Raw genomic sequence first — 15,889 nt, 5'->3', positions numbered from 1 at the left:
AAATTATTTCAAGACCTCTTTTTAATATCTCTCTTTACCCATGTATGCTGTATTGCCTGTATTTCAAATTTTTAGAGCAGCTGTGACTGCAGGTACTCTAATTATGTCTCTCTATGTGTATTTCACATGAAAATGCTTGTTATAGAATCTGTAGAAATTACAAATGTTCATACTGTAGGCAGTGTTTTTCTGCAAAATGCTTTTTCATTCAACATCACAAAAATTTCTTTCTTTTTAGGAATGAGAAGTCAAGGTTTAGAAGTGAGATCACCTCAAATTGTTCTCCCAAGATGCAGCCAGAGTCTGCTCGAGGATTCCAGAGCTGAAATAAGAAATTTGTATGATATTCATATTTTTTCATTTCAATCATTATAACTGTTAGAAGTTATGGTCTTTCTTGAAAAAAAATTACATTTTTTCAGAAGTTATCACTTTGGAAAAGAAAATGAAATTGTTTAAATTCAGTGCTAATGAAAATTCTTGATTATTACTCATCTTTACCATCTTAACATTCTTATCCCTAAAACCCATGGAAGTAAATGTCATTGATAGAATGGAATTTACTGATGTTTATGTTGCACCAATGTTAGCATAATTTCTGCTTGTATCCCTTTTTGAATTTAAATAATTTTCTTTGTACTAATATGTTGTATAGTGTGAAATCTTTTAGTAACTTTATAGACATGGGCCAAGAAGTGACTTTTTATCCTATACTAATCACTTTGAGTACTTGGAAAGCAAGAGCTGTTAAAGAGAGCCAGGAATCTTGGTATTCACAGTAGTTTTCCTCTATCTGTGGAAAAAAAAAAGTGTTATAATGCCAAAAACATTCAGATAGCATTTTGTTCAGATATTCCAGTTCACACAGATTGGGGAGGGGGGGAATGACCATAGTTGCTCTAACCTTAGGGTGGAGCAGCCAAGTACAAAAAACTAAATGCCAATTGTAGACTCAAAAATAGTCATGTGAGGTAAAGAACTGTAGCTTATGCTTCAAAAGCTTTAGAGTACAAAATATTACAGATTAATTGTTGCTTACTTCTGTTATGAAAGTATTGTTGGAGAAAAGCCTTGAGATTAGTTTATGAAGAAAATCAAACTCCCTGAGCTGGGGGTATATTACATTTACTGGATATATTCACTGTTGAAGGTGCACCATCTGAATTGTTTTGTGTATAGTCACCTAACTCAGAGTTGAAGCGTACTTCCACTTCTTTATCCATTGAAGACTGCACATTCCTTTGGAAGATAGTAACACACTTTCATTACCACAAAATGCTTGGTAGCATTGTATTAGAAGGATATGTTTAATGTGGAGTATGAAGAACCATCAGTGATGTTTTAAGCTAGGTTCTGATGAACAGATGAAAACTTTATTCAGTCTGCATAAATTGCTGTTTAAAGAGTGTTATGTTGTTTGCATTGTTTGAATGCTTTGTTGCATGAATTATTTACCTCTTTGTAGGACAATTCACATCTTTTCATATGGTGGACTATATTTTAATAGTAAGTTAAAATGTTAGGCCTTTTGCCAGACGCTCAAGATTTTTGCTCTCTCTCAAGTTTTTATTTATTTTCTTTTATTAAATGCTTACCTGATTTTGGAACATAATATGCGTGTACTTGCAGGGAAACTGTGATTGATTCCCAGAGGGAGCGCATTGAGGAACTAGAGCATATTAGAGAGGTACTTCAGAATCAGCTGAGAAAAAAAGAAAGAGAAATTCAAGAATCCATGCTACAGCTGAAAGAGCAGGAGACAAGCCAAAGGTACTGTGAGAAATGAAGATCTCCATGAGTTGAAACTTAGAGCATGTGCTCTATTTGTATCTTTTTTATTTTATGAAACTAAGTTATATAATGTTTTGCCAAATGACTACAGATAATTCTAAGCCAGGAGAATGTTATGATAATGCATTATGATGATTGTTTTTCTGTCTTATTTTAAACAGATAACTGAACAAGTTAATGCTTAACATTTTAGAGAATCAATTTTTAGCTGATTCAAATACAATTGAAGTTGAGATCATTAGGCTTTGTTCATCTATCAGTTCTTCATTACACGTCTGAGAAACTTCTAGATATAATTTCGTAGTTCTTCAGTGCTCATTAGTACTTGTTCTGTAACAGTAGAAAAAAACGGCTCTATAAAGACAGATAAGTGAATTTTTGAACAAATAAGGTATAGCTGTATAGTGAAACAAGCTCAGATAATATTCTTTTGAAATGTCTCAGTAAAATGTCTGTAAATTTAATCTCTTCTCTTGCTTTTTCCCCTTTCAGTTTTACAAAAATATGAGCAAAATTGCGTAGCTTTGCATATATTCACCCTCTTCCTAATGTTCACATTCAACTTGGTATTTTTGTATTTCTTCCTCATTATATGTCAATGGAAGTTTTACTTGGATGTGAGGGAGATATGCGGTTACCTTCCCATTTCTTGGGGATCACATCTTTATCTGGGAGAACTCTTTTGTGCATCAGTAACGTTACATAAATGAAGCTTGATAACAGATACCATAAGTTCTAAAGAGTTGCTGTGTCTGGTTGAAGACATTAGGAAGGCTGAAAAAAGTCTGTTAGTATATATCCAGAAGAGTGTGCCCCCTGTAATTTCACTGCTAGAATAGGTAATGCAATGCTATTCATCCCCATGTTTTTCAAGCCTTATTTTTTATGCTGAATGAATCATAGCTGTAGCTATACTGTTCTCTACAGGATTAAATGTAGATATAGGTACCTATAGAAATTCTTTATCTTCTCATTAGCATTAATTCTTGAAAATCTTGTGTTATTAAGAACAGGCTGCATTAGTTGTTTCACTCAAGTCAGCACAAAAATGCCAAAAATGTCTAATCTTCTTTGCATCAACACAGAATTTTCTGGCAATACTCAAATACTGCTATGAGAAAAAACTAGAAATTCAGGTGACATAGTTGCATTTAAGCTTGAGTGTTTTCAAATAAAAAGTGTCCAGAAGCCATTATAATCTCATGGTTTGTTGTCCATGATAGTGTCTTAGTTAAAACATTGTCTCAGTAACTATATTTTGTGAATAGCTAGTTTCACTACCTTAGTTTCTCATAGTGATTTCCACAAATCATTTTAAAAACCATCTCTGAAATGCATTAGTAAAGCAGAAATTTGGTATGTGTATGTGTTCATGTTTTTTAGGTTTTTGAGATGAGAAAGCTTGTTTGCCAAGTTTTTAATTCCTTTGACAATTATTTGTTTATTTATTTATGCAAGGTTGTTCTGGAGCTTGACTTGCTACACTTTTGGGTTTCTAGACAGGAGTATCATATCTGACATACTCATGACTTCAGTATTTGCATTATAATATTGCAGTCCTAAACTAAAATGTGGAATGTGTTAGCCTCACAGTATTTATATTGTTTGAGAGACTGCAGCATGTATGTAGCTCTTCTGATATGGAAGCACGTTTCTATACTTCATATGATTTAGATTTCTCATCCTGAACATACTTTCCTTAAGATTATGATTTATTTATTTTTTTTTTCATTTGGGGTTATCTCTGTTAGCTAGGCAAACAAATACAGACTTTTATATTGGCATTTAAATAATCTTAGTAACATATGTATGCTACAGCTATTGAGACCATTAGTGTTTTTGTTTTCTACAAATATGCTTTCAATTACTCAATGTAAACGTGTTACTAAAAGTTAACTTTTTTTTCTCCCTTTATCTTACACTTCCTTTAAGGGATAAGAGGTAAGGGGAAGAACATAATGTATGTCAATATATGATCCTGTTAACAGTTGGCAATTATAAAAGGCTACTGCATATTTATGTTCTTTTCTTGGGAGTTCTGTCTTTCTCTTTGCTGTAGTTGTGGTTAAACACTATTAGCCTAGAAACCTATTTCTTACTTTGTGAGATGGAGGGTATGTAAGTCTGAAAAAGCAGGGTTTTTTTTGTTCTGAACGTGATAAGAGCGAAGTTTAAGAGCTGCTGGTCCTGTGTGATAGAACAGTCAGGACTCTCAAAGAACAGTCTTGATTTTGTATCAATGTCCTGCTCATATGGAAGTAAAGACAAGATGCAATAGATGTGGTTTAATTAGACCTCAATTTTATTAGCTTAGTCATCTGGGAATTACTGGCATAAATTTGTACAGTGCTGGTCAAGATCCTTTCTTTAATCATTTCCTTCTGTTGAAGGTTGCAATTGGTCCCCCATTTCCACACAGATGGTCCCCAGTCTATTATTGGGATTCTGCTCTATTGTTTTAATCCAAAGGATATGAGGCCTGGAAAAGATGGTCTTCACTGTTCTGCAAACATCAACCCCAAACTTAACTCCTTGCATTTTAAAAAATCACTTTCTCCTAATTACATTTCCAATTTCAGCCTTTTAATCCAGTTTTAGATGAGGTTTAGTATGAAAATATAGAATTTATGTTCCTTATTTCTGTGCTTGCAGCAGAAGGCATGATAGAGCTAAATCAAGGTGCTTGTTAATCAAGGTTATTGCTGCAAAAGGGCACCAGTTTGTTTTCATTTTCTGTCTTCAGCTGCAGGTACATCTCCATGTTTTCTGGTTCAGCAGAAGAATTTTTGGCTTTTAGGGCAGTAGAGAAAACAGTGAATGAGTCATCATGGTGCAGCTATACTCTTGTAGGTAATATGTTAAATTCTGAGGAAAAAAATACCTCTATTAGAGAAAGGTAGCATTGTCTTTTAAATCCTTATTTATTATTTTAAGCTACTGCTAATCTATAAAATGTGGGAAGATGTTCTGGGAGCAAAATAAGTCAGCTAACTAGGAGAGGGATAGCTGTGTGGATCATCAGTTTGTCTTCTATTTTGCTGTTTTGTGACTTCATTTGTGGAAAACCAACATAATCTCCCTCAATTAACTTCCTCAACTAACTAAATCTGAAATGATTTCCTTCTTAAACAACATACTCCTTGTCACGTACCTTCCTGGAATAAATACTCTCAGGATTATAAGAGTGGAACTGATCCCAATAAAAAGTAGTTTTTCACTTCTGAATTAAAATAATTTACTGATAATATCAGTACCCAAAACCTGTTTAAATCAAGTAGTGCTTCATTCATTGTTGAAAAAATAGTTAATGTTGATTGTCAGGAGCCATGGGGTTTACATCTGTACATCATAAATTTCACTATCATCTGCTCCTTTTTCTACTTAAAAGAAAAGGAAAAAAAAAAGCTCTGCTTAAAAAAGAAGGGGGAAAAAAGGAAAAGAAAGAGCCTTTGAAGGCATCGGAGCCTTTTGTTTGATGTATGGAACAAGATTAATAAAAACTTGCCACTGCATTAGCTTTTAAATAGCTAGCATGAGACAGTACTGCTGTCTATACTCACCATAACTTTAATTTATATAAATAACATGTTTTAGGCATGTGATTGTCTTAGTATTGTGTTAGTATTTCTTGGGGAATATCGCAGATTTGTGAGTATGTTTATCTTCTGTGTAAGGACAATTAACTTGGCAATGCCAAAACACACTAAGCTTTGATAGTTTTAAAGCATAAGAGGAAAGTATTTTGCATTTTCAGCTGTTTTACAGATGTATAAATTTTTTAGGCCGTTTTCTTTGTCAAGCATGGCATTATGACAATTCCTTCAATAAGCCTGAAATAGATAAATATTGGAATATTAAATATATTTAATAAATATTAACATATTAAATATTTATAAATACTTTAATTTTAAAAATCTATGTTTATTTATAATTTCAATTTAAAGAAATTAAATTGTGTATTGTCAAGTTAATCTTAGAACTGTAATGATATAGACGGTCTATGTGGATATTAAGTGATTCTCATGTAGTTAAAGACACCTACAACTTGTTTTGAACGCTGTTCTTTAGGTGTTAGCAATGTAAATTGCTGTTAATTTTATGAGCAGTATTTCATAAACTGTAAGAGGAAAACTCCATAAAATGGTAACAAACGGTTTGAAGAATGGGAAAGAATTGATTGGAAAACAAATAATCTGTTTTCTTTTTCTGTAGTATTCAGTTTACGATAAAACCAACATGTCTGTATATTAATTGCTCCTATGAGATCCTGAATTACTTAAATTCTTTAACATACATCATAGAAGACAAAATTTAGTTGGCTACCACATGCTAGATCTTTGCCCAAATGTACTGTAGAAACTTGATTTCCGTAACATCAACTTATCAAGACAAAAATAATAGGACAAGTCATTTTGTAATCTTCAAGCAATGATGTATTTCTTTTTAATACAATTTTGAAGGCTAAACATTCGGGACAATGTGGAAATGATTAAGGCCCGTAAACAGCTGGTTGAGAAAAGCAGTGCTCTTTCAGCGATGGAAGGAAAATTTCTCCAGCTTCAAGAGGTAATTATGATTTGGTCAGTAACACTTCATTACTCTCATCACGTGATCATGCTTTAACGGAATATAAATACACACAGTTCTTGATTACAAGTCACTGCTGAATACACAATTTACAAAAACATCACTGAAAAAATGCAACTGAATGGCAGATTATGTATAGATTTTAGTGATATGATATTTTTCTGCTTCTTCACAAATGTACTGGCAGAGCTGTGTATGCTTGCAGGCAGAGACAGTATGATAGTAACAGGAGAATTTCTGTGAGTTAAAAAACAATCCCATGTGCAACTGAGCCATATGAGTTATGTCTTCCTTAGGAAGTGGAAGCAGTAGATATCCTTGTTGTTTGCAAGATGTACAATTCCTACCTGCATCCTGAGATGTTTAAAGTGAATTAATTTATAAGTGTTATATTTGTTGTACTTACATTTTTTTTTAATTTAGTATTGTGTCTTAATTTTTTGTTATATGAGTCTACAATTTCATTGTACTTGCAATTCAAGAAGAAAATAAGATTAGAGGTGGGAAAATTATAAGAAATAAAAGAGACTTGAAAACCTCAAAGTAAATTTTTTAACAGTAAGTGCTAAGTTGCCAGCCGGTAATATGAGGGTTGATTCAAAAATAATGCCTCCTATTTTGTTATGTTGGCCCACAACATCAGAGGTGGATGGTGGTGGTATGGCAGTAGAGGTTAAACCTCTCCACCAGTATTTCATTACATTCTGCTTCAGGGTAGAAGGCTTTCTGAAATACACTTTATTGTTGTGCCCTGTTCTCCTATCTTCAGCCCTCTGCTCCATAGTAGGTTCTATGGCTTCTTTGTTCATTTTTTTTCCCCTTAAAAGCCTCCTATTTGCTGCTGCCTGCTTCATCCTGCATGGTTAACAAGACTTCTGTAGTTATAATTTTGTTCCCTACCTTTTATCTTATTTCTTTCTGCTTCTGTCATTTGTTTTGATCTCCCCAACCCCTAGCCTAATATCTCTTCTGCCAAAGCAGCTCTTCTTTTAGTAGTTCAAATCTAATTTCACACGGTGAAGTATGTTGAATGTAAACTCCAAAGGAGACAGCTTTTTGTGTTCTTAAATATAAAATGATATAGAAGCTATTTCATTCTGAATGATTGTGACTTTTTGGTAATTTACAGCAAACATCAAGTTCTTAGGTTCTTGTGCCTCTCTCAGCGACAGCTGAACAGAAACACATGACTAAGATTCAGGCTGGTATTTGAGGGCATTGTTTCTAATATTCACATTAAAAGCTGCATTTTTTCCGAAGAATGAAAGTGTATTCAGTTTAATGTAATCAGTTGAATGAAGGAAGTTTATTAATCTACATAGAAGAACAAAGGGCTCTGAAACTACCTGGTTTAAATATTTGATTATCATAGAATCATAGAATTGCTCAGGTCGGAGAAGACCTTTGAGATCATCAAGTCCAACCATAACCTAACCATACTCCCCTAAGTCTAACAGCCCACTGCTAAATCGTGTCCCTGAGCACCACCATTGATGGTATTAATTGCAGGCTGAACATTCAAAATTTCACGGTTTGTGATATGGAATATGCTAACCTATGCAACTGAATTTTAAATACTGTAAAGAGTTATTTCTCTTGGACAGTCAGTACAACTGTTTCTTCTGTGCAGTATTTCTAGGAGATATATTTTCTATAAAGGAGTTATTTTGTATTGTGGTACGTTTCTCTAAGGAATGCAGTTTTAGACTAGAAACCTTAAACTAAAATCATCATCCCAGTTGTTACCATGACTGGAGTCTTGGGATATTTTCAGTGAGAACTAAATAGAAAACAGCTTTGGCGTGGTGAAAAAAAATGCTGACAGCACTGTCAGGTATAGAAGGATACCCAAGAAAATAATGCATTGAGGGGGAAGAGCAGGGAAGTTGTTGTCCCCTCAAAGTTAATGAAGATAAAGGAAAACCATGAGTATAGGTATAGATGCTGAAGAAGAGGAATGAAGCTGAAGCAAGCAAGTATTAATGGAGGACATTTTTAGAGCTTTTAAATGAGAAGCTTCAATAAAATAAGTAGTTTGGGGTCTGCTAACTGCAGGAGATTCAGGATCAGTGAGAAGGTGAAATCGAGACCTTGAACACTGAATTTGTTTTCAACTGATTTGGAAATCAAGGAAAGAGATAAGGGTCAAATGGTCTGCAAGAGGCAGCTTTCCCAAGGTTTCTTTTGTTGTTTTTTTTTCCTCCTGTATGTGTAGTGAGTTGAGTTGTTGAAATGGCAAAGAACTTAAGAAAAAATTGAATGAGATATGGGAACGACAATTTCACCTACACAGTTGCAAACGTAAGGATCTTCAAGGCTTGTAATTTCAAGTAGCAAAGAAAAAACGACAAAAAAAAACAAAAAAACAAACAAAAAAAAACATTGGAGATGAATGAGAAAAGCTGTAGAAGACTGATTTTTAAGTTGCTATTTTTTGAAGCTATTGAAATGCAGTTCACAAGTGTAAGACAGAGCAAGAGAAGCACTGAAGAAGTACTATTAAAAATTGATGAGTGATATACTTTATCTCCCTCTGGAATAAGACTGTCTGCTACTGTTGTTTATTCTCCTTCAGATTGTTCTTATGGAGCAATGAGATGTGAGAGCCCAAAGTTCTTGTTGTTGATTTGGTTTTCTGTTCTTTTGTGTGTTTGTTACTAGATGTTTGTATTTCATATGAACCTAAACAATTTGCATTGGATTTGCATTCAACTTCTTCATTTAATTACTTTCTAGGAATATTTTAAGGAAAACATGAAGATTATAGTTTTTTTATTTACAATGATTAAGCATTATCTATCCTTATACAAGTATTTGTCTTATAGTTGTTTTATTACACAGGAGATTTGTTAAGCTTTTTTTTAGTATGCTTCACATGAAAATTTGTTATGAGGCATTACTGAAGCTTTATGAAATGTAGACATCATAACATTAACTAATATCCTGGAAATAGAGGTTCTATCAGTATCCTCCATTTAATATTAGAATTGGTTAAATGTGCTCTAATATAAAGAAAGTAAATTAAAATGTAAAAGAAATCATTAGTCCTTTATTAAATTACTGTTAGCTATGAAGTACAGCCTAGTATATTGGTATATATATTAGTATATTATGAAACAATTATGTATCCACAGTTAAGGGTTAACAGATCTGTGGCAAGTGCTGTGATTAACATAACTGTGGTCAGCATTCATTTTTGCTTGCTACTGCAGTGTTTTTGGTCAGCATGTCTAACCACTGTAACCACAGCAAAATCTTTTAATTGTTTAACAGATGTATATCTTGGTTCTTTTCATTATGACTAAACTGGGGTTTTAGCATTCATGAAAGCAACAAGAATGCTACCTTCTCCTGGACATGTGTAATGAATTTTTTCAGTTTCTTAGTTCAAGAGTGTCTCCTATTGACCGTGTTGAGAATATATATCAAATGCTTCCAGGAGAGAACACTGACAGAATATGCAGTATTGTAACATTCTATTCAGTGACTTTCTTTGCCCCTGCCTCCCTGTGATTTTATTCTTTTATTGTCATAGAACCAGAGGAATTTGAAGACTAGCCATGATGCTTTAATAGCAAAAAGCAATGAGCTGAATCTACTGCTTAAAGAGGAGCGGTTAAAGTGCCTCCATCTTGAAAAAGAATTGCTGTCTGTGACTATTTCCAAGCAAAGGGCAGAGGAGGTGAGGCTTTGTCCTTTGTTCAAATGTATTTAGAAGACTGACCTGATTATACGCACAGCTAACACTTTAGAGAGAAAATGCCATGGTTACTGCTTGTGTTTCATAAAGTTGCGAACCATATCTGTCAACCAAGCTACACAATCACTGCACCAGTGTTTGAACACTGTTTGTAGGAAAGCGTAGGATTTCATATAAGTTCTAATACAGAACAAGTGGTGTGTTAAGGTGAAACAATCATAATACTTCACTTGTTGATGGTATCTTGCTATATTTTTCTGGATTAAACATTTCTAGTGCAAAAAAAAATCTACAGTGTAAGACAGAATATAACTAGATATTGTTGTTCTTCAGCTCATGCATGCTAGTCTCAACTTCATATGTGGAGCATGAGGAAGCTCATCATGTGGTGGAAAAAAGTGTTATTTTGAAGCTTATTAGACACTGTTGTATGAAAAAGACTAGCAAGTCTTCCTGACAATACTTACAAAATATTAACTAATCACCCTTATAAATTCTTTATAGTTTCCTATTTGCTATTTCTTTACTATTGTTTTTATATCTGAAATTTTGTTCTTCATTTTAGTTACGAGAAAGAATAAATGATCTAGAAAAAGAGAAAGAACTCTTGAGAGAAAACTACGATAAGCTATATAACAGGTAAATCATTTAATTGGATCTAACATTTCATGTCCAACTTTTTCTGATACCAGTTAGAGCAGTACAAGCTTATTGCAGCATCTCTGTTGCTAGCAGTAGGTAGGCCAGTGTGCACAGGTGCCAGGTTATTAATGTCTCTTTTTTTTCTCAAGGGAAGTAAAAGACATATGAACTCTTTTCTTGAATATATTCTATTGAAAATTCCCTTCAGAGTTGATGGGAATTTTACCAAGGCCGAGACTGAGAATTAGATCTGAAAAGTTTGTGAAGAACAAGTGTGAATTTGTCAGTTGACTCACGTTATGTAGTCAGAATCTGAGAAAACAATTCATTTGGATTAAAGATTGGGAGGAATTGTTTTCATACAACCTTGTAATGCAAATCTAGAAATGTTTAAACTCTGTCCAAAGGAAGTGGTGCCAGATGTGGTTGACCATTTATAGTTACCCAGATGGCTTTGTCTGCAGTGAAATGCAGTAAATGTGAAAGAAATTCAGTGTGAATTCAAGTAACAGTAATCTTAAAATTCAAAGGGAGAAAAAAGCAGAAGTGGGCTCCATTCAAAGGGATATGAATATTAGTGTTATATAGGCTTGTTACCAAAATGATGTTCATTGTCTAAATCCTGATGTACTATCATAAAATAATGTTACTGTGTGATTTCTTTTTCTGACAGCATAGTCTTTTAAAAAACTGATATACTGTGTAGCTGCATATTTATGTGAAGTAACTGTACCTAAAGATATCGAATGCACATATAGCTAGGCAGAATCATCACTAACACTTAAATATTTCTAAATTTTGAAAACTAAGGATATTTTCTATCTTGTCTTGATAAGATGTATTCCTTCCTTATCAAAGGCAGTCACACTTTGAAGAGTGGTAAGTTTAAGCAATCGTAAAATATGCTGTCTTTTCTGTAGCTATGCAGTATTACCAGAGTGATTGTGGGTTGAGTGCATTACATTTACTGCATACTGCGTTCAAAATTATGGCACAGCAAAGTTAAGCATGTTATTGTAGGACCTAAAAGCATTGGTTAAGTTCACACATGCTGTAAAAGACAGTATCGTTCTGTAAGATAGTATGTGTTTAGAGAACTGTGTCAAAAATAGGTGAGACTAGATACAGGGTGAGAAAAAGGATATAGGGAGTGATTAAAGTATTTTCATGAAGACTGGGAGTCAAGAATGTAAACTCTTGTTAAAGCTGTTGGAGCTGAGAATTCATGCTGTATTTTTTCTTTAATCTTCAAGTCATTCTTCAAATATATTTGGTAGAAATTCATTTTTATGTATTCACAAACACTTTGTGTAGTCATTACCATCAAAACGAGCAGTTGTCATTCAGTCAGCAACTACAGTCTTCCAAGCTATGAGGGCTTTCCCTTCTGTCCTATTTCTTCCTTCTCTTCATTTATTGTAGTTGTTGTTTGTTTGTTTGTTTCCTCTAGTTGTGGCTTTTGTTATGCAAAATGCTGGAATAGATAGATCAATAGACAGATTGCTGGATAGCTATATATCTGAAGATGTACAAAAAGAGAAGTAGCTTTTGCAGCCAGACAGTTTCACCAAAGTGCATAGTGGAGAAAACTCATTTCTTCATGAATACACCACCACTTCTGATTTAGAATACAGAAGTCCGTAAACTGCTTTATGACTGTTTTTAAGATGAAGGATATTTTCCTGGTCAATAAGAATGCAACTTTTGAATAATAATAATATGAAGACCATAATACTCAATGTATACATTACAAGGAAACACAATGCATTACTGTGTCTTCTTACCCTCTGGGAATTGTACTGTAAATTAGGTAATGTTCTTGCTTTTATTTCAATCTGAGCTGCACATTTTTCTGTGGTTTCAGCAGTTTGATTCCATGTCTGTGCACACAGATTGGTAGATTACAAGTCCACAGTGTGTTACAGGAAAAATAGTTATTCTAATGTCTGCCCACCTCCATTTTTTATTGCTTTAAGTGGAAGAAAGTTTACGTATTACTATTTCTTAATCGGCATCAGAATTGTTGTTTTACAGTGTAAGAAAACTGTTGTCACTTTGTGGTGAATGTTTCTTTGAACAGGCAACTGACTTTAGGCTCTGCATCTTTCACAGATTTAAAAGAAATCAGGTGGGTGATCCTAGTTCTCTGTATTAAGAGGTTTTGTATGCGGAAAGAATGGTTTTGTCAGTTGTCAGTTGCTGAGGTTTGGAGATGTGGATTACTCTGGAATACACATCTGAATTCCTTTTCTAGTCCCACAAATGTTGCATGTTGCCAACTTTTCTGACTTAAGAGCTCTAAATTAAGGCCAGTTCCTTTGCTCATCCCACAAACTCTTTCATGTTTTTTAACCACAGCCTGAGAAAGGCGCCTTGGTTTCAACAGCAGCAGACCAGCATATGTTTACTTAATTCCTAAGACATGATGACAGTGGTCTCTGTGCCACAAAAAGCTTTCTTCTTTATTATTTTCTGTTGAAGTTGATTTTGAAAAGTTCTTCGTATGCCACATGTTTTATTGCAGTGTCTTCAGTGTGACCCACGAACAGCAATGGAAATTAAAGGAAGAGCAACTGAAACTGCAAATTGCTGAACTACAGACTGCTATCAAATCTGATTTAGCAGACAAAAATGAAATCCTTGACAAGATCAAAGTAGAAAGAGGTACATTTCTGAAATAACTGCTGTTTTTTCATGATGTGAATGTCTCTGGTGTTGGAGTTTGGATATATTCCACAGAAAAATGTAGTTCCTTAGTAGTGGTGATTTCAAAGCTGTCTTTTACAAGTGCATTGCAAATTGTGCATAAGTTATGACTGTCTGCTTAATACAGAAATAGACTCAATACAGATTGTGTTGAATGAGGATCCTTGAACTCCAGTTGCATTAATTGTTAAGTGGGTCAATATATCCCCCTTATTCACCTCTAAATGAAAAATACCATACAGGCAAGAAGACAGTCTTTCTCAAATTGTAAGCCACTAGTCTAAATTCATTTATTGTGCAAAAAGTACATGAAATAGGCCCTTCAACTTAGTGAATTTAGATTTTGTTTTTTTGTATTTTCAGTGTACACGTTTTTATTTAGTTATGTACAGTGACAGTACAACAGGTTTGCTCTCAAAAGATGATTTCATACGAGTTTTTGCCTTGATGTGGAACCACTCAGTGAATCTTTAGAACCTACTAATTTTTTATCTCAATATTGTGAGAGTGCCCACAAAAAATTGCAGAAAGAGAACAGACAGGAAGTAAACTAAGTATTTTAAGTTTTTTAGGTTTTTTTTTCTTGAAATGTGTATTTTTAAAAGGTACCACATTTGTGGTCAATCTAATAGAATGAAGTGGGCCAACTTGTTGTAAATAACTATTATGATTATGGCTCAAGTTCAGAATGTGTTTAAGATTCTAAGTAGCTCTATTGACTTCAAATGTTGGAGAACATATTAAATATTTTATTAGAACACAGCAAGGGTTTGCAGAAACTTACCCCAAGTTCTGCTACAATAAACAAAATACCTTAAATTACAATTATTTGAAGTTATTGACACATTGATGATTACAAACAGTTAGCTACAGTTCAATTATGCCTTTCGAAATTCAGAATAGTACTACAAGTGTGAAAATGTTATAAGCCTTACTATTTGCTAAATTGAATGTCAAAAATCAGGTAATATTTGCCATCTTCTGTTCTGTGTATGACACTGTGTTTACATGATAAATCTTTACTAGCCCTTCATAGAATTGGCACTTCAGGGCTTATAGATCAACAGCGTACTGCATTTTGTTTCTGTTGCATTGGATTTGTTACAGCTTAAGTTGGTTTTCTAACATCCTGCAAGGTCTGTATATCTAGGATTTGATTACAGCTTTCTGTCTTTGAAAAAACTTAAGCAGTGTAATAATTCAGAGTATCTGTCTTCTCTGCACATCATTTTTAAAAGCAGAAGAGCTGAATTACTGTTTGTCCTAACTTGATGCCTTGAACTAGTGAAGAACTTCTCTCATGCTTACTCTCAATAGATAACATTTTTTAGACATTTTTAATACAGTTAACTGGGGCTGCCATTAGAAAAAGAGTGAATTAAGATTGCTGCTGTGGTCAGAAAATTAATGACAACTTGATAAGAGTACTTGAGGAGGAATATCTTGTCCCATAATTTCTGGAAAAAGCTTCATTTCATATCTCAATTTATACTGTAGGGGAAATAGACATCAGCATGAGGGACTCTTTTTCCTGTGAGAGACCTCCCACCCAACAGCCACTGGGTAAATTACTTTGGAGCGTCCACAGGACTCAATTGCAGACCAGTGTTCCACAACTTTTTTTTATCAAGGACTTAACACCTTCATCCCTGCCTCACTGCTGTAAATATCAAAAGGCTTGTTTCAGTTGTTTTCTTATATACCTGATTATTTTTTAGTTTTCAGCACTTAGTTTCTTTTCAGTTGTACAAATGCATTGCTTCTTTTTTCTCGTCGCTGCAGAGAATTAAAGCTTTGCTGGTTAGTTTGTGTTTGAATTGAAAATGGCTCCTGTGGGTTCCCAACATGCATGACTAAGAAGGCTACTGTGTAAAGGATCAATGAATGGTTCTACAGATGATTTATTTTTAGTGAAGATGTCATTTGATATATAAACTCTGCAAAATTAAAACTAACCTGATGTCAGTTTTTGAAACATGCCCAAACCCTTGAGACTAGTATTTCAGCCACCTGTTTCCTGCTGAGTTCAATCCTCAAAACTGAAAAGCTACCCTGTGAAAATAGTGAAGTTGTGCTTCGTGCCCTGAAGGTCAACAGAAAAGATTCCAGCATTAAAGCGATATTGTGAAATATTTGTTGAAAGCTATAGAATATATTCTCAAATGTAATGTTATACCCATCAACACCTACCAGTGCAGATGGGAATTACAACAGCTAATGCTCGTCTGTCAAGCTGATGGTTAATGTTTCTATCATTCTGATCTGGAATATGAATTCATGGTATTTCAATACATTCTATAAGAAATGCGACTTTGGGACAAAAAAAAAATATACACTGTTCTCAAGAGAATAAGGAGCTTGACTGGGGAGGAGAGTGGATAGGAGAGAGTACTTCTTGTTCCTTAGAAACTTCAGTGCTTTTGAGGAAAACTTGCTTTTAAAACTTCTCTGTGTGAAAGAAAT

The 15,889-nt window shown here is 34.0% G+C and overlaps 1 protein-coding gene across 1 annotated transcript in view; it reads left to right on the top strand.

Moving 5' to 3' along the window:
* RPGRIP1L (RPGRIP1 like) overlaps positions 1-15,889 on the top strand; it is a 59,401-nt gene that overhangs the window by 5,821 nt on the left and 37,691 nt on the right. The window contains exons 4-9 of the mRNA XM_065733268.1: positions 239-338; positions 1,630-1,770; positions 6,252-6,357; positions 9,914-10,060; positions 10,644-10,717; positions 13,245-13,384. Coding sequence (XP_065589340.1) covers positions 239-338; positions 1,630-1,770; positions 6,252-6,357; positions 9,914-10,060; positions 10,644-10,717; positions 13,245-13,384 — 708 coding nt within the window. The remainder of the gene's footprint in view (positions 1-238; positions 339-1,629; positions 1,771-6,251; positions 6,358-9,913; positions 10,061-10,643; positions 10,718-13,244; positions 13,385-15,889) is intronic.

Source organism: Cyrtonyx montezumae, unplaced genomic scaffold (assembly GCF_038088225.1).
Source record: "Cyrtonyx montezumae isolate F1298 unplaced genomic scaffold, pur_monq_1.0 scaffold_17, whole genome shotgun sequence".
NCBI lineage: Eukaryota > Metazoa > Chordata > Aves > Galliformes > Odontophoridae > Cyrtonyx > Cyrtonyx montezumae.
The sequence above is the reverse complement of the archived record's forward strand: the minus strand, read 5'-3'. Positions and strand labels throughout refer to the sequence as shown.